The 27,420-nt window shown below is 40.0% G+C and overlaps 2 protein-coding genes across 5 annotated transcripts; both read right to left on the bottom strand.

Annotated features, from left to right (window-relative positions):
* Positions 1 to 446: 446 nt before the first annotated feature.
* On the bottom strand, positions 447 to 16,098 carry p4ha3 (prolyl 4-hydroxylase, alpha polypeptide III). 4 transcript variants are annotated; one of them, XM_072690772.1, is made up of 13 exons: positions 15,769 to 16,098; positions 14,752 to 14,906; positions 14,412 to 14,635; positions 10,597 to 10,740; positions 10,427 to 10,478; positions 9,178 to 9,341; positions 7,393 to 7,569; positions 5,269 to 5,333; positions 4,101 to 4,260; positions 3,558 to 3,620; positions 3,196 to 3,264; positions 2,137 to 2,233; positions 447 to 1,540 (listed from the first exon to the last, which is right to left on the bottom strand). In XM_072690772.1, exons 1-13 carry the CDS (start codon positions 15,954 to 15,956, stop codon positions 1,470 to 1,472), a joined length of 1,629 nt encoding a protein of 542 aa, XP_072546873.1. In that variant the 5' UTR covers positions 15,957 to 16,098; the 3' UTR covers positions 447 to 1,469. The 4 variants fall into 4 exon arrangements, with proteins under 4 accessions (XP_072546873.1, XP_072546874.1, XP_072546876.1 ...); XM_072690775.1 differs by lacking the exon at positions 447 to 1,540 and adding an exon at positions 2,322 to 2,396 and having other exon boundaries at positions 2,143 to 2,233; XM_072690773.1 differs by lacking the exon at positions 3,196 to 3,264.
* Positions 16,099 to 17,448: 1,350 nt separating this feature from the next.
* On the bottom strand, positions 17,449 to 18,384 carry or95a1 (odorant receptor, family 95, subfamily A, member 1). The gene has a single exon (XM_072692127.1). It carries the CDS (start codon positions 18,382 to 18,384, stop codon positions 17,449 to 17,451), a length of 936 nt encoding a protein of 311 aa, XP_072548228.1.
* Positions 18,385 to 27,420: the final 9,036 nt, after the last annotated feature.

Raw genomic sequence — 27,420 nt, 5'->3', positions numbered from 1 at the left:
AGCATTCCAGCGGCAGAGGCCTCTCAGAGTAACGTGTATGTGTGTGTGTGTGTGCGTGCAGCCCACTGCCTATCACTTCTGTATGATAAAGATCCCCCGACAGAGAAAGCTCTAGGAGCCCCCAGCCATCCCATTTCATGAGAAAATCATCATCTTGCATGAACAACGCAGCCTGTCGGTTTTGGCGAGCTGCCAACTCATCTGAGCTTGCAGACGGGCCCTGGAGCAGATGTTGTCTGATTCACAGGGGTGACACAGAATAATTTGACCTACAACTATGAGCAAATGCATTGGACTCCTACCACAGTGGGGCTGTGGTTATGATTGGCATTGGGATGCAAAATGTAGCAAATATGTATACTGTGGCTACAAGAATCAAACCATGTATCTCCAAAATGACAGCTTAAAAGGAGAAGGGAAAAAAACTGCTTAACATTCAATCAAAGTTAATGTGAAAATATTAAAATATAAAACATTTTAATATGAAACATATATATATAACATATATATAAATATATATAAAGTCATTTGGGGACATTTCTATTCATGTCTATTCATGAAGACATTCTGTTAAATTCTGACACAATGTAAAGAATAACTGCCAGATTCAAGCCATACTATATGGGCAAAAGTATTGGGACATCTGCTTATTCGCTGTTTCTTCCAGGGGTGTTTAAAACTCCCTCTACTGGCCAGGAAAACCTTTCTACTAGATTTTGGGAGTACTGCTGTGTGGATTTGATTGCTTTCAGCAACAAGAGGGCGGTCAGAATGTTGGAGGATCACCATGTCACCTTATCCCTAACTTTCTCCAAATTAAATAATTCCAGAGAGCACAGTTCTGCTGCTTCGCAGCTCAACACTGGGGGGCTTTATACCCTTTTAGGTCCTTAAAAGGGGTGTCCACAAACATCTGGACATACAGTGTGTGTCAGAGTGACAAATGGCAAAAACAAAGATACATGGGTTTTGCGCAGCAGTGACAATGCTCACAAATCACAAACCACCACTTGTGGTTATAATAATATATGCAAATAAATATGTACAATTTCCCACTGAATCCAACAGTGTCTGTGGAGCGCATTTGACTTCCATGGGAACTGCGGTGCATTTGCTGCTTTTCTGGATAAACAAACCAGCTCTGGAGGTGCACCTGGGCTTGCAGGGATTGCGGAAAGTGGTGTGCTCACTGCTCACCACTTCAGGAGCATGAGCAAATAGGCCAGCTTGGTTTTGTGGCCGGCTGCCAAATACACACGCTCACAGTCCGGCCCCCTCTCATTCCCAGAGCTCTCTCAGTCTCCTTTACTGGTGTCTGCGCGGTTCTTCTTGGTACTCCTGCCTTAAATCACTCGTGCAGCCAGGCGGGCCAGCTCTAGACTGGGACCCCACCCCCTTTCTTTCTTCACCCTGCACTGCTCCATTGTAGACATTGGCTCTTGTACTCCTGACGGTCCCAGGATCTCTCATCACTCCTCAGGGTCAAGACTGCAGCGCCGGCAAAACTCCTGCCCATACTCGTGCACCCATTTGTTGGCCACTGAAAGGGACAGATTTTTGGGTATTAGCACACCTTATTCATGTGTCTATGACAGACTTTTAACCCTGTCATCTATCAATCCTGGCTCTACATATCAGAAGGGGGACTGTCTTCCTACCACCAAGCAGAATCCACCCAAACTCCAGCCCAAAAGATCTATTCTAAATCTAAATCTAAATCTAATTACTCAGCCCTCTCTTACAGTCTTCTCCCAAATAATCATAAGCCGAAAGCATAAGTTCGAACTAGTAAAGACCTCATAAAGGTTCGAATTGTGCTTAAATCCTGGTCCAGGAGATGTTCCACCCTGGAAAGTTCAGATCCAACACACTTGCCTCTAATATTCAGATGCCCATCAAGGCCTTTGTTACTTGGGTGTTAGATTGCGGTTGGAGCTAATCTCTGCAGGGTGGTAGATCTCCAGGACCAAGATCAGGCACTCCTTGTATACACAATTTGTGCTGTACATTGTATGCATGTCACATCCTCTTTGTGAGCTCCAAACTGAGATGTAATGGGATGCAGATGTGCCTATTTTAGCCTAGTAATAATTGCTTTTGTTAGAAAATGATTATTTATGCACATGTAAATCATACCCCATTTATCCCCAATTAGAACTGGACAGCCTGCGTGCAGTGTGTCTCCATTGCCTTGGCCATTTCTATGAAGGTTCCACCAGAAGAGAGCGCTATTCTGGAAAAAAGAAAAGTGCCTGTATTATTTATTTTCACTAAGCATTTGTGAGCTTCTGAAAGGAAAGTGATTTAAAATGCATACAGACCGACAGACTATGGGTCAGTGCTGCGGACTGTTATGGTAACCCATCCTCACAGGGCGTAGCCACAGGTGGTGAAAGCTCAAGGGCCACAAAGGTCAAAGGGTAAATTCTCACTAGGGATCAGTAGCATTTCAGCAACAGCTCATTTACTAGAAAACCCATTCAGGCCCCAAACACAAAAAACTCCAGAACCCCCTCTAACAACAGCCACACAATGACCACATAATGAAACACTCGTGCATGTTGGCCCACAAGAGAAAAGAACTCATCTAGACGGTTGCAATGAGTGAAATCTCCAGACATACTCTGACTTCATTGGACGTCAGGGGGTGTAACAATACATGCAGCTAAAGATTCTGTGTTTTCATGACCAAAGAACACAAATGTCATACTAAAGTAAAGGCTGGCCGGGTAAAAGTACAAATGTCATCTATTTACATTTGTACTTATTTGTTGCATATCGACACTGTGTACACAAAACCTTGTATCTTTACTTTTGACATCATTTAAAAATGGTCTAAAATTACTAGAAAGAAATCTCTACATTAAATTTCCATTAAAACCTTCTCCAGTTACCATTTTGGAGGTACATGGCTTTGCTCAGACAGTAACAATATATTAGTTTTATTTACATTATAATTTCAATTAGAGATGCACTGATTGCAATTGGCCAATTTTAGATTTTACTTTAGATTTTGCTACTATTGGAACTTTTTGAACAATGCAGAAGTGCATTAGACACCTTAATTAACATACTGTCCATCTCCATGATGCACACCATGACATTTCACCATCCTGATGTACGGTTAGTCCCCCTTTTGATCTAAATAGGAATGTCATGAGATGAAAGTGTAAAAAAACAGTGGGTGCAATCTACCTCCACTACAGGCACGCTGAAATTGGCGTAGATGAAGGCCGTGGATCCTCCTGCCTCCACGGAGCTGAGCTGCGGGGCATCACAACGCTCTCATTCACTCAGTGCTAAGCACACATATCATTCAGTATAGCCTGTGGCACAGCTAAGCTTGTCGCTAGCCAAAACTCACACACTAACAGGAATGTTTTCCTTGGATTAAATGCTCATATATCACTTTTTATAAGAGTGTGTGTATGTGTGGGGGGGTGGACTGAGTTACATTATAGGAAAATCTTACGTACTTCAGTCAGCTTTCCTGCTGATTTGCAAAATATGTGCACTGACAATGAACGGGCAAGAGACAGAAGATATGATTTACTTACGTATATCATAAACGTGGCCATTCGATTTCCAGAATTGAGCCTGTATAATGGGCTGGAGGTAGACTGCCAGTGGAATGGAAAAGGGTGCCAAAAAGAGAAACATGATATTAGAGCAAGCCCGGATTTGACACAGCCTGAATTTGACAATCTGATCAATCATTCTCAGTAATGCCTAAAATTTTCCACGTCAGTGTCAGGGTCTGCTTTTATATGTACATGCTGACTATCTACACAAACTCTGAGATGATATCATCAAAGCACCACATTATTATCAGTCATTATGGTGTATCAAAAAGAAATCGAGGGAAAATTTATGTGTATTTTTTTTTTCATGTTGGAAAAGATACAATCTACAGTTCCTAATACCGACCTTATCTTTTAAAAGACTCTTGCTGATGGCATGCAATTACTAAAGCTAGCCTAATGAGACCCCGTTTGCTCTTTTTTACCCTTTGTGTGATCCAGGACTGAGAAGGCTTTGTTAAAATATGCCTGCCCTCAGCACAAACTGATCTCTACACTGCTATGGAAGGGCCTACTCACTGTAGCATGATCAAAATGTGGCTCGTAGTGTCCTCCAATGCCGTAGTTCACTACTTGCAAATGTTCGCCGTAGGGAAGCTGCACATTCAGGCCTGTTAGCAAAGTGATGCGATGGTCCACCTTGATAATGGTGGGATGTACAGAGTCCTTCACCCATGCACTAGAAGATGAAAACAAAAAAAAAGAGATTTAACCTAACAGGGCTGGGTTTAGCCAAAAGCATATGAGCATATATATTTCCCCCATATTTCTCTAGCCAGTTCGACCCACTAGCAAGGTCTTACCCCATCACACAGTGCTGCCAACACTGGGGGAGGGGGTGTCCATAATCTACTACTACTACTACTACTAATAATAATAATAATAATAATAATAATAATAATAATAATAACAACAGCAACAAAAATGTTGTGTGGAAAGAAGACCTGTGGACTAATGAAGTTCAAATAAAACCTTTTGGTAGCAGATCTTAAATAAATCTTTAAATCCACAATTATTTTATTTTGTTTCATCAGAAAAATGCAACTGATTGGTCTCAACCCTCCTCTTAAATCTGCAAAGACTGTTAAGAGCTCTTCAGGAAGACAGGGCCGTAATGGCAAAAGGCTGCCTTTTCACTTAGGCTGGGCAGCCGATATGGCCAGTATGTTGCTTTTGGCTGATCTGAGGGCTCTTTTTGGAAAAATACCCATAGTTATCTTTGGGAAACTAGAAGTTCTCGTTAATAGATTACAATTAGGTAGGTTGTTAAGCATGACAAAAAATGGGTAACTCGCTGTAATGATAAAAATTGTATATTTCCTAACATCACCTAGAATTCATGTACTTATAAAAAATGGAACCACAACTATGTCTAAATTGCACAGTACAGAATATGTGAATGAACTAGTCCATGTTTATGCAAGAAAATGTTGAACTCTTCAGTAGCTTGGTAAGCAGCTTTTGTGCTGGTACTGTAGGTTACTATTTCTGCTTCTGAGGTGGAGTAATCCGTTTACAGTCACATAATGCCATATGTTAACTCAAAAGCATGTTATTTTCTCCAGGTTTTACTGAAGCTAACCATATAATCTATTGCTGCAGTGTAGCGTTTAATGGTCTTATGACAGGAGCAAGCACCACATCCACAAAAGTGCTGGAGGCAAGGTGTATAATCAACATTTAGTACCTCTTGCTGATACGGTAGTCAGCAGTTGCCTGGTTCACCCCTGATGCCACTACTGATCTCCTTAGCTGGAAAAAGCAAAAACAACATTTAAAATATAAAATAATTAGAAAAGCACAGAGCTTCATACATCAGCATTTGGATTTGGAGTTGTGCATCACGGTATGCAAATAGAATGATGCTGCCTTTATTGTTAGATGCACTACAGTAGTTTCTGAGTTTACCATTTAAAGCAACACTATGTAGCATTTGTATTTTAAAATATCAGTGTCAAATTCATTTTTAAGCACAACTGACTGTAAAAAGAGAGAGAATAGCACCACTCTTGTTGCTACTCTGGGCTCTACCCCATGTCCATAGGCAGCTAGGTCTAGGCCTAGAAAGGCTGCCTATTATCTCCGCAACAAAGGGTTAATCCTAAAGGAATTTTTTCCAGGTTTGCTCTTATTGCAGCAGCACTATGGAAGGGAATGCAATGTTAAAACTCTCCGACTGGCAAGGAAGCAAGATTCTTAAACGCTAAAGAGCGATGAGGGAAAGACTCACTTTGCTTTTCAATCTGCCCACACAAAGATGACACAGTGGAACCTTACTGAGCAGAAGAAATGATGGAAGTGCTGGCACAACTGACACTTCCTGCCTGACTAATTCCCAACGTCTGCTATTAATCAGCTCTCCACTGCTCCGTCACATGGTAACATGCTGAAGACAGTGATGATAGCCCCTGAAAAACTGAACTGAATATGAACAGAAACTTGAAACAGTTGCTTGCTCCATGTTGTGGGCCAGCCATGACTTGTCATGAATAGTTTCCATAAGCTATAGAGTATGAAGCCAGCCAGAAATGGTCTGTGGCTCAGAACTTTGTGCTGAGTGGAAGGAGCCACGCTGTTCTTCCTCCTTAATCCTAAAATGAAGGCCATATTGTCTGAACCTCAATCATCTCAAAGTATCTTCATATTCCATGCTAAGGTTTCACACACAGAACTGGCCGCTGTATTCACAGCTTTTGCTGTCAACGGTTAGACCTATACAACAACAAAAACGCTATGTATCTCTGAATTAGGCATCAGTGTTATGGGAGTGTGAAAGCTATCCATTTAAATGTTTCTGGAGTTCTTGCTGATTTATAACTTTTTAGATAAGAAAAAAAAATGAAGGATTTTCTTCATTTATTTGTAGACAAAGCATCTACATCAGATTCATGATGTGTTTAAACTAAATTATTCACAGCTCTTCTTTTAATATTTTTTTTATCAACAGTTGGTAAATAAGTCCAGTAACCAGTGCCCAATGATTGATGTCATTTTATTATTATTTTTTAATCTCTTAATTTGGTACTGCCAATTAACACACCTGGTTGTAGCTCCCCCTAGCACCAGCAATGCTCTAGGAGGGTCTAATGACGCCCCCGCCAATTCATGCAGAGCCATCCACCGCCTCTTTTTGAACACTGCCAGGCTGCTGAAGGACTCAGAGTCCCCAGCTCAACAGACGCCTGTGCCAGCCAACACTGCTTAAAATTGATGATGAGAGAGAGCGCCATCTACCCACCTGGAGAGAGCACAGCCAATTGTGCAGTGCGTCAGACGGTTGAGACATTCAAAGTCCCCAGGGTCTCAGCTTCTTAAGTTTTGCACTGGAGCTTCTGTAGCTCACAGGAGATTGAAACTATGCCTTCCAATATATGTTTGTGAGTAGCTTGTTTCCAATCCAATTAAAAAATGTTTTATGTAATGATGTAATTTGTTGGCGCATAACTTTTGGTTTATCAATAGAAAATGCTGCATTTGACGTTAATGTATAATATATTATATAATGTATTAAAACCACAATCAATAAAACTGAATGGTTCGTTCACTGTGGGTTGTTTACCTGGTGGTTGATCTCGGAATTTAAAGGCTGGTGCATTAACTCAACTCTACTGTTTGTTTTGAGAGTGTAAAAACTAGTGAGATATACATTCACGGCCATTAAAACGGCTGCATAGGCAGAACATAAACTTGATTCTCACAGGCAAGCTATAAGACAATAACACGCCTATGCGTAACTCGAGTGAGCAAGTTCAAGCATTCAAGAACAAGAAACCGACGGTTTTAAGACATGCTATTTGTAGCAATGACTCACCCCTGGCATTGCAGAGTCCCTGATGCTCTGTGCCTCAGCTCCGGTGACGAAATCATGAAACAGCACCACATAAGGCTGCAGGCTGACTAGCTCACGTTTCATGGGTTGCAGGAGCAGGCCGGGACTACCATTGGTGAAATAGTCGCAAAACAGGCTGGGGTTTTCGTAGTGCTTTGGCTGTGAGCAGAGAAACGCATCTGAGCTTCATTAACCAATTTAAGACCACCAAAACAAAACATAAAAAAAACGTACTGCCTTCCATCTTCTATTTCTAGCAGCTCACGCCCTGCACCAAAGCTCAGAATTTGTGTTTCTAGAAACACAATGGTAATACTACTTATAATATATTATATATAATAATTATAATAATTACATATATTCTATTCTTGCGTATTTAGCTTTACAGTGTCCGTGTAACTGAAGATCTGTGAGAAGAAGAGGACGCCTCTCAAATGGAAATGACCACTATAGTACAGCAAGAAAGTATAGTACTATATTATAGTAAAGTAGAAATCTTCCATCTTTAGTTGTGTTTTTCTGTTCATACACCCCCACTTCAACTCATGAAGGGCTTGTGAAGTGATAAGTTGGATTAGATGTGTTGAGAGTAAGAAAAACACCCAACTGTGCTGGACAGGGGATACTCCAGGGCCAGGGTTGGAAACCACTGCAATAAATGACCTCAAGCTGCCTCATAAAAGTTGTCTCATTTGCGCAACTGGTCAGCAAACAAATCATTGAATGATGTTTAAACTGGAGTACGATTCTCAGTATAACTGTGGCAATTCTACAAAGGTAAAAGTGCAAAAGTAAGAGATTACAGGTGCTTTTGGCTACTTTCCCTGTAGCAGAGAAATATGAGGCGGCTCTTTTCAGAAGGAATATCTGGAAACATTTTAATGGACTGTGGACGTTGATTAATGCTAATTGGTCTGGGATCACAGCTTTAACAAATTTGTAATTCAGGCACAGCTTGCACAATGCAACATGCACAGCTAACATGTCCAATTGGGGACAGAACAGATAGCCCAACTGGGAACCAGAAAGCTTTGACCTCGAGTTCCACGTCGGCCCCACATGTGGATGCCCTCCAGGGTCAGTGATGGAACCCATATGAGAGCAAGGTGAAAAGCCCAACTGGGTAGTATGTACAAACCAACTCGGAGCCCATGTCCACCTGGAACCCCCATAGCCCACGTTTCACTTACATTAAACACTGGAAACCCACCAAATACACTCTAACCACAAAGGGTTCTATCTGTATGTAAACAAAGTTGGCCACCCCCATTGTTTAATGGAAAATAAGGTGGATACAGTACTGAAAATAGGATATCTGACAGTCTGAACCTTTTTGGTCCTACATGGAACGTTTTTTTTAAATGTTCTAAGCTATACAGACGTTTTCCATTATAAATATGGACCATTGGAGTGGCCATAGTGATACATAAGACTGTATAGACTTGTAGAGGCAGTCAGTCGATCATGAAAAGACATGTTTGATTTCTGAAGTGTGTTTCTTTAGTTTAGAACAGACGATGCTACATGCTAGATAGCTTAGATGTTTAAGTAAGGTTTATTGTTTGAGTTTGGCATGTATTTATAGAGATGAGGTTGGTGACGGTCCAAATCCAGCTTCTGTAAGCAGTGTTAGCATAGCATCTCCCACATCAGATGACAAACATCTCTTGTCTGATCAACTTCATCTGGGGTCAGTGATGAAATAAGTTCCTAAGAATTTCTGTTGAACTATTCCTTTAAGCTGCCTATCACACATTAAAGACATACCTGAGATCCCTGGGTTTGACAAAGTCTTTCATAGGTATCCCTGGTTCTCAGGTAGGTGGTACTGGGTCTCTTCAAAACTGGCCTCATACTTCGAATGGGAGAACTTTCAGTCAGCAGTTTCTCATACTTCTCTACATTATGCAGAACTCTTTTGTTTGAGGGATCTTGAGGAAAAGATAAAAATTCGAACAGAAGTCGAACAGCAACAGCAGCATAACATGATAATCATTAGACATATTAGCATTACATATATTTTCCCTTATCTTAGATTTAAACATCTATATTTTATATTTTAGGGAAAAATATAATTTACTAAACTCTCCCTTATTTCAACTTTAAGACATGCTTGGAGGTTTCAAAGTTTGCTTCTTTAGATTTGTACTGAAGCGACAAGCCAGTTAGCACTGTCAACAGTATGTCATGTAATGTCACAAATCACATAAGCAAGCCTATTCAAGATTACTAAACAACATCCTTTTATCTATAGAAATAGAGATACCACCCAGTGAAGTGTCAGCGCATTAGTGAAGAGTGGGCACACATTTTTTAAGCTCCGCCTCATTCGCCCATAGTTTCTGGAAGAGCGGCCGCTGATCATCATGGCGTAACCATGGGCGGGTAATTTTTTCAGAATGACGCTACCCGAACAGCATAACCTTAATCAAGTTAGCTAGCTAGCATTGCTCGTGTTCCTGTACAATGGCCGTCATTGACAGCAGTTTAAGTGAATCTTCTGAAACTGGATCACGGCACTGTACTTTTGTGAATGCTTAAATATGCTTTTCAGGGTAGTTCCGTTTTGCATTTTACTATTTTTACATTTTACAATATTATTTGCTTCAGAAGGAGCGTAAGAAAGGAGGCGGGACTAAAAGACAGCTGGTGTTACACCTCAGCCTGTCTGCTTGCTGTTAATATTCACAAATAATTTTGCGACAGGGACAGGAGAAAGGATGCATGAAGCTTAAAACAGTGGAACTACCTAAAATGGCTATGTTACATCTTACCCCACATTAGTTTGGGCATCCTTGTCCTCTACTTCTTAGCCACATTGGCCGTGTAGCTCCATTATAAAACAAAAGAAACACACTTCAGACCCCAAACATGTCTTTGCTTACTAACTGCCTTCGGCGTAAGTGTAGGATTACAGAAACTAAAGATTTAAAGATTTGATGATTAAAGATTTTTTATTAGTGTTTAATCTAACATTTTCACATGGCATGCTATGAGCTGTCTGAGATTTCTTTACCATGACGCAGCAGTTCCAGAGAGAGACTGAGAGCAGAGGAGATGTTTCCTGTCTGAAGTCATACAAACAAGAGGATTATTAATGTAAACCAGCCAACCTAAGGATTGTTTAGACTTTTTTTAATTAAAGCTCATTCGCAAGTAAAAAAAACTGCATTATAAATAACAGACCTTGAAATGGGAGAAGGCCAAGTGATCCAGGGCGTCTTCCAGAGTGCCCTCATTTTCCGGGCTCCAGTCTACATTTCGAAATAGACGCACTGCTTCCTCGAGCCACTGCACAGAATGATAGTAATCCTGCACATCATAGGCCACCTGGAAAAGAGGATATCGTATAGAGAACCGAACAAAGCAACAAAGCAGTGGTTAGTTCGAACTCAGCCTGTTTACACCTTGCATTAATAATGTTTTCGGCACTTTCGGACTTCACATGTCTGCATGAAAAGTCATATGTAAACACCCCCAAGACGCACTGTGATCGGATTACTATATGATCACTCCAACGACATTCAGAGGTGGTCAGAGACAGATCTCTGGAAAAAAAGGAATGTGTTTTCTGTGATCGGATTCCATCAGGCAAGCGGAAATACGCCTGTCCATAAAAAGCGTTATTACAAAAAAAGTTTATTTTGCAAGAACCATCAATTGTTCCACTGCATTATAGAACCACCACTGTTAATCTAAACCATTCCTATCCGGACAAAAGGCATGTGTAACCAGACCCCTGGCAAGCAGACCCCCCGGCAATCAGACCCAATAGTAGATTTTAAAATACACCTTATGTTGGCCGTTGTCCAAGAGATGCACTATTTTTATTTTAAAAATAAAATGCAAAAGGGGCATCAGGCAAAGGTTTGGTCAGTATTTAGTATGACCAGTTAAACAGATCTCACAGGTAAGGGCCCTTAAATTCTGGTTTGGGGGATTTTCATCTATTATCCCTTGCAGAAGTGTTGTAGTTCTGTGAACTTCTTGGGCTACCTTGCTGCTCAGATCTTTTGAGGTCTAGCCACAGATCAGGTCATCTTCTACTACCTTAACTATTTACAGTAAGAGACTTTTCGACCAGGTGTTCACTAACGTTTGCATGCCACTGTATTGTCATTACATGTGCTATTGATCACGATTCCTTATGGTGTTATGGGGGGGGGGGGGGGGGTTCAGAGTAGATTCAGTGTGAAATGATTCACTGCAGAGAAATTTGCTGATTTGGATTTCTTTACAGTGACAGTAATAAGAACCAGGGCCCCAGTAATTAGCAGTTTATTATACTATTCAAAACCACCAGCGAATCTCCACCTTGAGTTTTTCTATGAAGTTGAAGCATAAAGTGATAATGATAAAATAGCATTTGCTTTCTTTAATCCATTTTTAAAATTCCTTTTAAGCCTAAGGTTGATCTCAAAACTATAGGAACACAGTGCCTCAGGCATCAGGCAGCACATTCGTATCCATTTCATGTAACAACTTTCTGTGATGCAGCTTGTAGAGTCATGCTAAATTTTCAGACATCTGTTTTTTATCACCAACACTGTGAACAATTCGGAAAGGAGCAAACTACCAAACTACACTGCAGTTCTCTGTCTACGTCTTAACCATTTAATAATGCAGGAATTCCCTTTTAATATTCTTGTACTAGACAACTAGGGCTGTGAATTAGAGTAAAGTAGAAATATTCACTGCAAAAGACCATCATCACTGAAATTTTTTTTTCATTTTACATGAAGGAGCTTCAGATTCTCGAGAAACAAACCTATTGTAAAGACCAAAGTCTGTTTGGTTGAGACAGATTTAAGATTCAGGATTCATATATTGAAAAAATGACCAATGACCGATCAGAAAAAATGTGGGGTTTCCATTGCTTCAATGCTTCAGCACATCAAGTCACGTTATGCTGTTTATAACGCCCTCTCTTTTCACCCAGTGACTGCAAAGTGTGTCAACGAGCACTCCTTATTGCAAAAAACAATAATAAGCTCAACAGGCTTCCATGCCAACTCTGAAACCTCAGCTTGCAGCACAAATTCCCTAAACCCTGCTGACTGGAGCTCAGCCAGGAAAGCACCACAAAGATGGAAAGAGAATGTATAAGCAGGGCCTTTTCAATATGGAATGTCAATTAGGAAGTTACAGAGTGCTCCGATGGGAAAGTCTGAATATCTGCATCTTGCAGAACGTTCCCTCGGCCCCACAACATATTTCAAGCTGTGAGCACGAGACTATTTTAACAGCAGTAATTCAGGATGTCCCCAAGACTGAGAACAGTGTTAGACAGAGCTATTATACACCTATGCCACTAATGTAGACAGCTTGATTGTCCACTGCTTTGTAGTGATGGAAGAATTTTTTGCATTTTTGTACTCTTCCCACTCGTAGCTGCAAGGCTGAGAGAAGAGCCAAATAGCCAAAACTAACACAAATATACTTACTGCTCGCATGCTCATGGTTACACTTTTTAATTTGATGTTACCATTTGACAAGCCAAAGTGAAAACTAATGAATTCCAATGTGATGAGAAGTCTCACTGCCCCTTGACTGGACAATAGGGTTGGTAAATCCAAGAGTCAATTCCAATCATCATTAAATTGTCAGTTTTAAATGATGCCACATCTGGAAAAAGCAATGCTTTTTTTGCACAGCAGCATCAACATACAACACTATTATTATGGTGGACTATGCGCTGCTGCCTTGATAATCCAAGGATCGCGGAGTTTGAATCCCAAGTCATGCTGCTTGCCATCAGCAGCCGGAGTCAGAGAGAGCACAGTTGGCCTTTCTCTTTCAGGGGTGGGTTAATGGCACGTCCTCCCCACATCCCTCATACTGTAATGTTGGTCAGCACAGGCATCTGTTAGCTGTTGTATCAGAGCTGAGGAGCCACGCTTTCCTCTGAGCATACTGGCTGCATATCGATGCTGCATTACTAGCAGTTCAAAAAGAGGGGGTTGCTGGCTTCACATGTGTCGGATGAGATATGTACTAGTCTTCACCCTCCTAGTATCGGGAGCATTGCTAGTAATTAGTTTAATGGGATAAAATTCTAAATAAATGATACAAATCATAAATAAATAAACAATATAATATACCGTTTAGATGGCATGAAGGACATTAATATTTGTGCTCATTTGATTGGACTAAGCAAAGCAAATAATTCTTGCTAAACTGCTAAAGCTGTACCTGATTCTTCTCTGCCAGCTGCTTCAGGTAAGTAGATGTCCCAGCATTGGGGATGCTGTTTAACTGTGATGCACAACCATATCTGAATCTTATCAATATCAGCATTTTTTGTTAACTGATTTGATGATGTATTTATTGTACTCTAGAAGAGCATAGTGTTCAGATGACGTGGGGTTACTGTGGTAACATGTCTGCACTTTATGCACATTACTGCATGTTAGACACTACATAAGCTGATGCTAACATTACTTGGGGGAATTGCATTTGGCACATGCTTCCTCAGATTTAGGGGAAGCATTGCTTAAGCAACATCAACAGACCACTCAATATGCTTGGAGGAGAACTTTAACTGTTATTGTTACAATAACTAACAGACCCTTATGCTGGAGTAATGAGAGGATCCTACCAAACCAGAGTGAGCTAGGCCACTTATTCTCTCTTGGACGTCTGGCAGCACCAGGGAATGAACTTTATATCTCTCAATAACAAGGCCAAGTACCCCAATTTTTACATTTTATAAAATGGTAATATACTGGATTGTGCAGATATGTATGTGGAAAAATATTGCAGATGCAAGAAATATAAAAGATTGCATAACACTAAGTTTTGACCTTTAAAATTGACTAATTTCAACTTTTGGTACCACTTCTGGCTCTATTAGAGCCTAATATATGTACACCAGACAGTGTATTTACACGAGAACACTGCAAACTAGCAGTTGTGTGTTGTGTGTCACAACTGATGGCCGTCAGTCAAAACCAACAAAGTAACAAACAGGCAAGTGTCAGCAGACTTTCACGGTGGCCCACCTTTCCAACAAGGAAGCAGTCGTCCCCAGAAAGAGGGTTGGATACTGGTGGTTTGTAGATGTCAATTGTGTTTCCATTGGAGATCTTTTGGAAGTGACCTCTCACCAGCCCCTCCACTTGAAGAGAATACACATCCTGGAGCCTCATCAGCCCCTGTGCTGCACCCTGGAGGTCCTCCAGCTTTGGCAAACTGCTTTCCATCCTGCTGTATGTGACCCTCAAAGCTGAAATACAAAAATGATCAGTGAAAGGGGTACAAGACTGAGTTCTTGGAGATGGGAGGGTGGCAGGCGATAGGTTAACAAGAGCCCAGGACAGGCCAGAGATTATTGAAGGGTACCTTGCAGGTTTTCCACAGCTTCATTGCTGTAGACTAGGTTCAGCCACTCGGACTGCAGTCTTTTGATGAGTGTGAATGCCACTAGTGGGTTAGCAAGGGCACTTGCTAATTCGGTGTGTACTTCATTGTGAAATGCAGAAACCTTTGAGTAAAACCTGGAGAAACATACGGTCTTGTAAACATTTATTCACATAACAACCAAACACTTATTTTCATTTTAGTACAAGAGAAAAGTAAGACAGGTCAACGTTTCTGGGAATTACCCCTTGACCAGTATAGTGTAAGCTAGTTGACCCCGCATAATCACAGTGGTCCACGAATGACCAGCTGGACGACTTGCTTGGTCATGCTGATTTATGCTGACCAGCTTGTTCATCCACCTTGAATAAAAACATACACCAGCAAAGGGTGTCTTCACCTGAATGACCAGCTTTTCAACCACCCTGACCATCCGAGGCCAGTTTAGACCATGTGAAACCAGCTAAGAATCTGAGCTGGACTTTTCAGCATTTTCAAACTGCTTTGCTACATAAATCATCATTTATTAATTGAGTTGACTCTTCACATGAATCCCGAGCAAGAGTCGACTCCGCAATATCTGAATATCTGGAATCGGCCAGCCCTCACGGTTCAAACCGTGAAGTTTACTTTCCCACCCGTATTTCGACAAGCCCCGCCTCCTTCGCGACATGATTGGCTGAACGTATCTCTCGTCCTGCGTCGGGATTAGCTAACCGTTCTTACACACGAGGAGCCCACCAATCGTGCCGAGCGGAGCCGGACTCTCCGGAAAACGGGTGGGAATTAAGAAGCATTGCTAAAGAAACTGATGAGATCATTGTAATTGCCTGGTTTATTTGGAAATGGACTCGCCACAGTTTCTTCTCAATGAAATCAGCGATTAATTCTCCTTCGCTGCCTCGTTTAAACGTTTAAAATGATGAAAAAACACGTCCCTTCAACTTTTTCTACATTTTAGTTCATGAGCGTGTGAAGCAATAAACTCCGTTTACTCACCTCTTCACGTCCTCGAGTCTTTGCGTTTCGTGCTCAATGTACGTTTGCAAGTAAGGGACGAGCTGCCTTTCGGATAAAATCGCTTGCTTTACGCTCATCATGGAGGTGTACATCTCTCCGAGCGATCTGCCGGCAGCGCTGATCAGGAACCACAGTGATAACACACGTAAGCCGGGCACTGATGACATTTTTAGGAGCTTATGAATAAAAAAAAGGTCCCTTTCAGCCCCTCTCTCTCAGTTTAGTGCGGTTCTGCAGCTCTCTGTGCTGCTCCCACGCTCCCGCACTGCAGACTGAGAACCGGGGGAACGTGAGTAATGCCGAGGCTCATGTGTGGCTCAGCTTTCCAAAAACACGCCTGTGAGAAACGACAAGAAAACGCACGCACACACACACATACACACACACACACACACACACTCCAGAAACTCCAGAAAGTGCACTGTATTTTCTAAAAGGTTTTCCTAAGTCTCTGTCAGAGATGATCAACTTTCCCTGTATTTTACCCTCTCTGGAATTACAGGTTAAATGAAGGGGGGAAAGTGGAGGAGTGGCATGGTGAGCTTTTGTTTGAAGGCACCAGTTCCAGGTCTTCAAAGAAACATCTGTTGCCACCAAATGGCTTTAGCCATCCTCCAGGGGTGGGCAGAGTAACCCAAAACCATATTTAGAAGTCTTAATAGTTACTTCAGTGACATGATGTAAAGGGGAGTACATACAGTACAATAGGAGGAAGAAGAAGCTGGAAGTTCTACCACAGTAGGCTATACAGCAGCATCTCTCAGCACAGGAAGCTTCTATTGTTTTCAATTGTATTGATACAGCTTTTTAAGCATAAAATAAAGTGCAAACACATCTTAAAGCTTAGGACTAAGAGGTGTGAGACGAAGAGGCCCAAAGTTAACAAGCATCTCAAAGTCTAAGATCTTATCAGTACTGATTAGACAGAAGTTAGGGGAAGCAAAGTCCTTTGAAAAGTACAGGGATCAAACATTTGCATACAATTCCAAGATTTAACTCATCTTTCACAGGGAGCAAAGCATTTTCGACTTATTTTTTATAGAACAGTTTTGATGTGTTTGCTGAAGTGAACATATTGGAAAATACAAAATAAAATAAAAATGTGCCACACTCTTTGTAGATGCCTCTTTTATGTTTTATTTCTGTCACAAAATGTTAAATTATGCAAATAAACCGCAAACTATGTACCGTCCTCTGTAGTTGTTCACTTATTTCCACTTTTCGAAAACCAGGGGTGCACAAACTTTTGCACATGGCTGTACAACATCTTTTTAAAACTAGAGGCATTTTCTCAGTTGTGAAGAACCTGATTTAACTTTTACTAAATATTTTTTTTGATGAATGGTGTGATTATGGGCGACTACAATTTTCTCTCCATTTTAATGTTATTTCTTTATGTTGTGTCCAAATATCATGATGAAAAAATTACTTGGAATAAAACATTGACCTCCACATAAAGTTAAGCATGATTTTTCTGTTTTCCAGTACATTTAATTCAGTGAAGTTCCATTTCAGATCCTAATTCCCACTATTAATGATTATATTATGACACCACACTTTTATATCACACAGTATTTTTGTACAACATGAATAAAACTTTACAGTACAAGCCGGTTCTCTTATTTACATGAACAAAGAAGGCCAATTTCACCTTCTTTTTTATGTTTTATGTGGACTAATGCGCTCCCTGCAGCAGGGCATGGCTCTTTTCATGTGATTCCTAAGGCTCTCGTCTCTGAGGCCGTAAATGAGGGGGCTGAGAAAGCGCGGCAACAGAACGAAGCAGAAGTAGTTCAAGAACGCCATGTGTTCCTGCAGCCAGGTGGCTTGCAGCACGATCAGGTTCTCCGTAATGGGGAAGGTAAAGACCATTACGCTCAGCAGCAGCTGGAAGCCGTGCAGCACCACTGTGTGCAGGGCCTTGATGACAGACACGCGGTCCTGCCGCATCTTGCGTGTCTCCAGAAGGATGCGGATGTACGTAAACAGGATGACGACTGCCACCAGGGCAAAGAATAGCCCATTCATGACCACCTTGAACAGAGTCTGAATGGGCGAAGAGTTGAGGACCGCAGTCTTGCAGATCACCGGGGTGGAGAGGACGTCGATGTTCGCCTTGGGTCGCAACAGGATGAAGTCCACTGTGGGCAGGATGCAGCTGACGAGCCACAGGCTCAGGATGATCACCCAGATCCTCTCAGGCCTCCAGGAGACGGGTCGCTGCAGCGGGTAGAAGATGGCCACGTAGCGCTCCAGGGACATGGCTGCCAAGATGAGCGGGCCATTCTGAAAGGTGGCAGTGGACAGGAACAGCAAAGGGGCACAGAAGACGATGGCGAAGTTCACACTGCCCATCACAAAGAGGAAGAGCAGCACAGAGGAGAGCAACTGCAGAGTGTCGTTGACCAGCATGTAAGCGAACAGGATGTAGCGGGAGCTGTCGAAGAACTGCCTGTGAGAGGCGAAGGTGTGCAACATCAGGAGGATGCAGTAGAGGAAGACACAGAAGAACGGGATGACCACGCATACCTTCACAATGATGGACACGTTTTTGCTGGAGGTCATGTTGCCTGGGAGCTCGCTCTGATTTTGCATAGCGCCAAATGCTTTGGAGTGCTGTAAGTACTGAGAAGCCTGTAATTCAGAAAGAAACACTTGTTGCAGGACCAGAATACATGAAGTTTCATTTTAATAAACAGACCAACAGCATGCAAGACCCTGATGGCCGTTAATCCAAATTTCAAGCTAGAAATTTATATTACCAATTTCCAAATGAATAAATCTCAGCCTTCATCTACATGCATTTCATATTTCACAGTTCTGGCCTAACACACTTAAATCTGACACTGACCACCAAGAAAACAAGAAACCAAGGTCAACCCTGTTAATTTAGCATCAGTTCAAAGATAAAAGTAACCAAGAAAAGTTCTACACAAGATCCTCGAGGACCCTTTGATGTGTTTCAGTTGGAAGGTGCTTTAAGAACCTTTCAGAATTTTTATATAATAAAAAGATTTCTTGAAGTTTCCTTAAAGCACATGAAGAGGCTCCTCAACAGTTTCTAACAGTTCCAAACTCATTCAAAATTCATTGGACGCTACTTCAATCATACAATACAATTTTTTACTAACCAGTTATATGCAAATCATTTCCTATGTCCACTTACCACACAGACTCTTACCACACAGAAGGTAAAGGATGATTTGTGGCAGGGTGGCCTGATTTATATATTTCATTGCAGCAGTAGTTCCTACAGTGAGGTAATTGGGTAGACAATCATACTGAATCCGTTGTTCCTCAAGGGATAGATTAATTTCATGCCATTGTCACAACACATTACTTTCATAATTAACCATATTGTTCCCAAACATTTTAATGTTTCCTGTTTCTGCTTGCAATGCTAATAATCTTGGTTGCATTTGTTAAACAATTAGTTCCCATATGAGCCTATTATTTTGTGTGTTTTCTGAGTCTGGGTTAACATGTTTTGACCGTGGGGTTCAGACACATCAGAATATGTGCCTTGAAACAGAAATATGTGGAAGATTCGAAAGTAGCTTACTTTAGGCCTTGGCTATTGCACGGTTTGCCTTGCTCGAGAACTTTGTACTCTGTACTATAAGGCTATGTTCACAAAGCAGGTAAAATGGGCAAAATCTGATTTTAGTTTAAACATTTTGTTTTATTTTAACCTACATCCAACATTCATCTGATCAGTTCACACTCCTCAACTGACACGTTTAGCATGCACACATGATCCATTTTTCTTCTCTGCAGTTTAATTGATGTAAGTCACATCAATTTACACTTTTCCCTACAAACCTTTTGTTGATTACATGCAATACAAATGTTTACATACATTACAAATTTACATGCAGGTGTTTTATGTTAATCACAGCTTAACAGAATTAAATTTGACACTATACCTTATTACTTTACAGTCATTACTTATATATTAGGTCAAGAATCATATATGATTTACATACAGGGTGATTATAGAGCTGTACTGCAAATGTTACAGTTAATGGTTTCAGATCTAATGGACCAATACCATAAATGTTCCTATTATTTTATTTAACAGAACAGTGCACCACCACTCCAGAATTGTCTATCGTTGATTTGATCTCTGTACAATAAGTTAATTCCTTTCATATAAGCATTCACCCCCAAAGTGGCGCTTTGGTGACGCAAATAAATCCATGTGGCTGACAGACACTGATTGTTACATACCATCAAGGTATAGTTAAAAGCACACAGATATGCCCAGGCAGGCTTAAAGGGCTGATGACAAGTGTTTTAATAAGAAACAATGACTAAAGTGACCTCTGCATTTAGATCTATGCATAAGACATCAGTAAACATGCCATGCTGCAAGAGAACAGTACAGACCTGAATAGTTGATCCCAATAGTGAGAGAAAGGTCTTCGCTTAAAAAGGTCACTGCAAATCAATACACAGTCATTTTCGTTGATCACTGTTATCTAATGGAGGAACATTGCTTTGGCACTTTTGGGTGGTCTCTTTGTGATTGGGTAATAGTGTCATCATCCACAGGGGGTTATGGAATGTTTTGAGGAGAAAATGATGGAGAAAAATTATGGAAATCATACAGTATGGCTGCAGTCTCCAGATATCTACCAAGGTCAACTTATAAGGTAGATTTTAGACTGACAATGTCTGAAAACCAACTGATTCATCCAGTACAGTTCCAGAGACCTGTAGAATCTACACCACGGTGCACTGAAGTTGCTTTAGTGGTGGCCCACTTTCAGCTCTACATTCCCAATTCATTACAAAAAGCAACCATTTCTAAATAAAGAAAACCTTTGGTCAGTGAAGTTGAGAGGTGTGTTACTTTAAAAGAATATTAATCATTAACTGACACATTAACTGTTTTGGCCTAATTGCACAAATGTTATTTATTCTGCCTGGCAAACAAGGTTGCTTTTAGACATGAAAAAGCTTGTCCTTCGTCCAGCCTCTGACATGCGTCACTGATGAGGACAGCAAGCAGTGATGTACACAGCCACTAGTTTGCTGTAGTGCGTTGAACCTGCTTGGGGGAGACACAAGAGCCAGAAAGAAGGCAATGTAATCAAATCTACTTGCATAAGAAGTTGATATTCAACAAATCCACTTCAGTGACACCAGACAATCAGGACAGTCAGCATTTTTTTTTTTCGACTGGATATTTTGTTTGCTGATAATGCCACAGAGACTTCACACTGTAGTCTATTGAACTCTTGCAGGGTTCTACAAGAAGCCCTAGACCCAATATAATCTAGAGCAAAATGTAACACACAATTTATAAATGTAGTTAAAATCATTAAAGTACCTCACAGAATCTGTGGCACTGTAATGCGATCCACTGGCATCATCCAACCAACCTGAACAAGGTGGAGCAGATCTGCAGGACGAATGGGTGGAAAGCTGGCAGAAACCCCAGACAGCTGGATCTGCAGCAAGAAGTGGGTCTAACTAGTAGATTAGTCCAGTTGAATGCTTACCACCTTCTGGGGTTGAAGGGGGTAAATACTTAAAGAGGCATGCAAAACATTGGGTACCATAGTTGAAGATTTTGTTACTATGAATTAACTATGACAATGAACTGATCTACAAAAGTTGTAAAGTTTAATATGACAAAGATAAATATGTCTTTTTAACATTGTAAGCAAGATTTTCAGTATCCGTTTTGTTTTGTATAAATTTTAAGTAAAAATAAATGAAAGAAGGAGCATGTTTGGGCAAATAGACTCCAGATAACTTTTTACTAAGGTATCACCCCTTAATTAGCCTGTTATGGCTATGTATTGTTCACAATCATTCTTAGGAAAAGGTAGTTTCATGCACACTTTATAAAGCTTATATCTCCTCAAACCTCGTCTCAACAAGCAGCAGTTTTAGGCTTTTCTAGGCAGCTCTTTTGCACTCTGAAATGTAAAGCACCAAGCAGGAAAAGACTACACACATATATATATATATATAGGTTATATTCCTTAGGTCATAATTTAATTAAGAAATGTCAGTTAGAAGTAATGGTGAGAAAGTCTGGAAGACCAGGAACTGCTTGTAGAATTTCTAGAAATCCAAATCAATTGATTGCATTGCAAAAAGTCTTTCAGGAAGCTTTAACAGACTTTAAAGTGGTGATGCATTGTTCTATTTTGCTGTGATACCTGCAAAAATATGCCCTTCATGGAAGAATTATTAAAAGAAAATGTTTCAGCATCAAGAAAACCTCAAAGAAAAGGCTGATGCATTTTTCAACTGTCTAAACTAAATTATGGAAAAATGGATTCAGAATTTCATGAAAAAACACCTCAAACATTTAGGCATGGGGTGGATTGTGCAATTAAATTGAAAACCAGTCTATAACAAACTGAGGATGGCTTCTTCAACAGGATTAAGGTCCGAAAACACCTTAAAGTCCACAATAGAATACCAATGAAATGTAAGCTGAAGGTTTTACTATTGCCCTAAAAGTCCTGCAAAACTAAGAATCATTCCAATTCTGTGGCTACACAACAAGCAGTGCATTTAAGGCTGTCCAAGAATCTTACATAACTAGAAGCCTCTGCAGGAAGAATGACTGAAACTTCTCACTATAAGAACTGAAAAACTCATAGCTGCTACAACAGGTGTTTACAAGCTGGAATACTTTTCAAATTGGCCATTACCAAGTACTCACCATGCAAACTTTTATTTCTGGCCCTTTTCCTTATTCATTTTATTCAAACTGCAAAAGATGGAAATAAAATAGTATTCTTACTTAAAATATCAAAGGAGGAAAGGAATCTAGCATTTTCAAATTTCCAACCTTTACTCACAACAAGCCATTCACAGTGACAGAAAGGTTGACCACGCGTTTCCAAAACATTGGAAGGCCTCTGTAACCAAGCTGCGCTTTTAAAATATTGCATAATCATGTTAAGTTGTTGCATTTACATTCATGCCACCTTCAGCTGATTGTTCACATACAGCAGATGTTGGAAGCAAAATGTACACATTTATTTGTAGCAGAGTGGTGTAGATTCAAAACATAATTAGACTTAAATACATTGTTTATTACATTATTATATGTTATTATTAGTTATAGTTAAAATGTGTTTTACTGTTGTGCCTCAACATTTCCCTACATTTTAGATATTTTTATAGAGCTCTGATGTCCATATTTGCTACTAAGGTAATGTTCACACAGCAGGTAAAGTGGCCCAAATCTGATTTTTTCACCAAATTCGATTTCATCTTTTTAATGTGACCTATATCCAACCTTAATCTGAACAGTTCCCAACATGCTTCTAAACTGTGTCCATTTTCCTTACCTTAGCGCTGATTTATTATGAATGCTAAATTGGGTATTCACAGCTTTGCTGTGTATCGGATATGTGTCAGTTTTCAATGACACATATGAAAGGGACCCATATTCAGACCTGAGAATGGTAGATTCAGTGTGTTTTGTGCTGTTCACACTGCTACACAGACAACATATCTTATGATGAAAAAGATTGGATTTGGGCTTTTATATGCTTTGTGAATGTATCCTTTGATGAAAACTTAAAGTGCCTTGATAAGATAATATTTTTTTTTTATTTTCCCCTCCCATCCCATAACTTCTGTGGCCTGCTGTGTGAATGTGGTGTATGGGCAATATGAAATGTCTGGTAATGTTTTATCATAGACCAACGGAACCACTACATACCTCAGAAAAGTTTTTATCCAGGTTTCAATCATTTAAACTTTGATCGTGGAACCAAGAAGACAACTTTTAGACCGTTGCACACTCCTAGCCCCCAGTGTTTACACTTACATCAGTGGCCCTTGTTGGTTAATTTAGCATTTCAACAATGTCCTGAAATCCTGTGTGGCTAATTACACGTTGTTTGTATTCAAACAGGTTCTTATACGAGTATATAATTAGATGTTTTACATATTGTTTGGAAAAGCCACTGATGTAGATAATGTCTCTAAGGAATACTTGGCAATATGAGTCTCGGTACACCATCATCTGCTAACTTTGGTAATTAGACAAAAACAAATGCTCATTTAATGACCTGCTCTGATTAGACCCCAAGGAGAATAATCCCACAGCTTTCATCAACATACCACACAATTACCTTGTAAACAGGTTGATGCAATGTTTATCCACAGAGCATCCTGCAGTTCTCTAAACATTTCTGTTGATATTACTGACTTTGTTGTTATCACTGTTCCTTGTTGTTCAAATGTACACCACCCCCAGTCTTTTAGCATTTCACAAGTTTAACCCTTTTGTAAATAAACTAGATGTAATAATTACATATGACTAGAGCTGCAATACTTGTATAATTTAAATAAAATAATGATTTTAAAAATATTCGGTTATCTGTATGGTTACTGTTGCCATTTGTTTGGAGACTATCTGTAAACACTAGATATAAGGCAGGAATATAACACACACGCACACCTATTTACGCAAAATCTAGTACTTTTGGTTTTTGGGAGAAAACCTGGATGAAACTCATTAAGGCAACACACCAGAGTAAGGATTGAGCCCACAACCCCAAGCTCCTAGATATGTCCCGAACATCCATTACCTGTGGCACCCACCTAATAAAATTATACAAATATATTTCCCTGAAATCATAAGGCCTACTAAAGGCCTATTATTCATGAAGGCCTCCAGGGTTGGCCACTCGCTAACTCTTAATGATATGTCAAAGAAGCAAGGAGCCTGCATGTGCTGATCATACTATTCCATAGTAAAAAAAAAAAAATCTCATTAAACGGTTCTTAGTGTTTGGTTTTCAATTCAAGGATTTAAGAATCTTTAAGGACCACACAGAACCATTCCCATACCAGCATTATCTAAAGAACCACACACCTTATTACTTGATTGTTTCTGGCAGAGGACACATTAGTCATTACCTTAACAACCTGACCATGACAACAACCATTCGGATTGAGCACCTCAAAGATCAATTTCTGCAATTACTGCTCCAAACTTTGTGTTTATATATATATAAAAAGTATTTAGTGAACTTTTCAACCTTTTCAACCCAAGGCTTCAAACAAAAGGTATGAAATTTAAATTTTTTGTAAAGAATCAACAAGTGGGACACAATCGTGAAGTGGAACGAAATTTATTGGATATTTTACACTTTTTTTAGAAATAAAAAACTGAAAAGTGGGGCGTGCAATATTATTCGGTCCCCTTAGTTTTGCACATCGAGAGACTGAAATTTTTGCCCATTCTTCCTTGCAAAACAGCTCGAGCTCAGTTAGGTTGGATGGAGAGTGTTTGTGAACAGCAGTTTTCAGCTCTTTCCACAGATTCTCGATTGGATTCAGGTCTGGGCTTTGACTTGGCCATTCGAACACCTGGATACGTTTATTTGTGAACCATTTCATTGTAGATTTTCCTTTATGTTTTGGATCATTGTCTTGTTGGAAGATAAATCTCCATCCCAGTCTTAGGTCTTTTGCAGACTCCAACAGGTTTTCTTCCAGAATGGTCCTGTATTTGGCTCCATCCATCTTCCCATCAATTTTAACTATCTTACCTGTCCCTGCTGAAGAAAAGCAGGCCCAAACCATGATGCTGCCACCACCATGTTTGACAGTGGGGATGGTGTGTTCAGGGTGATGAGCTGTGTTGCTTTTACGCCAAATATAACATTTTGCATTGTGGCCAAAAAGTATGATTTTGGTTTCATCTGACCAGAGCACCTTCTTCCACATGTTTGGTGTGTCTCCCAGGTGGCTTGTGGCAAACTTTAAATGAGACTTTTTATGGATATCTTTGAGAAATGGCTTTCTTCATGCCACTCATGATTGTTGTCCTATAAACAGAGTTTTCCACCTCAGCTGTAGATCTCTGCAGTTCATCCAGAGTGATCATGGGCCTCTTGGCTGCATCTCTGATCAGTCTTCTCATTTTTTGAGCTGAAAGTTTAGAGGGACGGCCGGGTCTTGGTAGATTTGCAGTGGTCTGATTCTCCTTCCATTTCAATATGATCACTTGCACAGTGCTCCTTGAGATGTTTAAAGCTTGGGAAATCTTTTTGTATCCAAATCCAGCTTTAAACTTCTCCACAACAGTATCTCGGACCTGCCTGGTGTGTTCCTTGGTCTTCATGATGCGCTTTAAACAGAACTCTAAGACTATCACAGAGCAGGTGCATGTATATGGAGACTTGATTAAACACAGGTGGATTCTATTTATCATCATCAGTCATTTAGGTCAACATTGGATCATTCAGAGATCCTTACTGAACTCCTGGAGTGAGTTTGCTGCCCTGAAAGTAAAGGGGCCGAATAACATTGCACGCCCCACTTTTAAGTTTTTATTTTGAATAAAAAGTTTAAAATATCCAATAAATTTCATTCCACTTCACGATTGTGTCCCACTTATTGTTGATTCTTCACAAAAAAATTACAATTTCATATATTTATGTTTAAAGCCTGAAATGTGGCAAAAGGTTGAAAAGTTCAAGGGGGCCGAATACTTTTGCACTGTATATATATATTTAGAGAGAGAGAGAGAGAGAGAGAGAGGTAGATGTGCAGCTGATTGATACTATAGTAACAGTTTATGTACTGTGACTTAGATTACTTTTTTATAAATATATATTTTGGTGTGTTTAATATTGAATTATCCAGTGTGACTGACCTCTTGGATTATGCAACTCTCAGTTTCTGTAAAACATTGTTCTTTACAACACTGTATGTATAGTGGTACACACACGGTGGTACACTATGCTAAAGGACAGCATAAACTAGTTTAAGGTTATGCCATAGCATCTCAAAAAAATTCAAATCATAGTTTGGACTTGACCACTCCAAAACCATCATTATGTTTTGCAATCAATAAAAGTAGTCTGAAGATTTGAAACAACAAAGGGTGACCATCATATAAAAATATAAAAAGAGGCTGTTACTGCAACAAAGGAAAAACTATTATCCTCCTTGATTTCAAAAGCCTTAGTCTGTGAGAGCAGGTGTCTACAAACATTTGACATACATATAATGTATATAGTCATTTGAAGTACAGAGCACAACCTTGTGTTAACCCTCTGGTACAGCATACCTTCCTACCCTACCCATACCTTACTAAATGACATAATTTTTCTTTTACAGACTGATTTTGGTTAATCTCTCATAAAGCAGACTGGAAAATGTTCAGCATAATACATTTTATCATCTTAAACAAGGTTTCTGAATTTGGCTGATTACAGAACTAAGCTTACCAACCAAGGCTCTGTCAGTAACCATTAAGTTCATAAAGCGAGAGAACTGTATCTGGAATACCGGGTGTTTTACATTTTACATGATTAAGTCCTTCAAGCACAACTGTTGGCACAAATGCACCAAGCTCTACGTGTGTGTGATGTCATAAATTAAATATTAAAATCAGTCTTGTGAACCATATATATGGATTTGCCCAGAGATTCTCTTTCATTTGGCTAACTCCATTATTATTGCAGGTAATGCAGTACTGAAGATCATTTTCACATGTTTCATGATTAATGGTGAATAGCATATAGCGTTAAATTATATTTTTATTTGTAACTGCCTTGTCCTGCCTAATGGTGTAGAATTATTTTGTAATTACATTTGTAAATTAGTTTTTACCTTTTCATTTTTCTTCTAGAT

The sequence above is a fragment of the Salminus brasiliensis genome, chromosome 11, assembly GCF_030463535.1.
Source record: "Salminus brasiliensis chromosome 11, fSalBra1.hap2, whole genome shotgun sequence".
Taxonomy (NCBI): Eukaryota; Metazoa; Chordata; class Actinopteri; order Characiformes; family Bryconidae; genus Salminus; species Salminus brasiliensis.
Note: the sequence above shows the minus strand (reverse complement) of the source record. Positions and strands in the feature narration are given on the sequence as shown.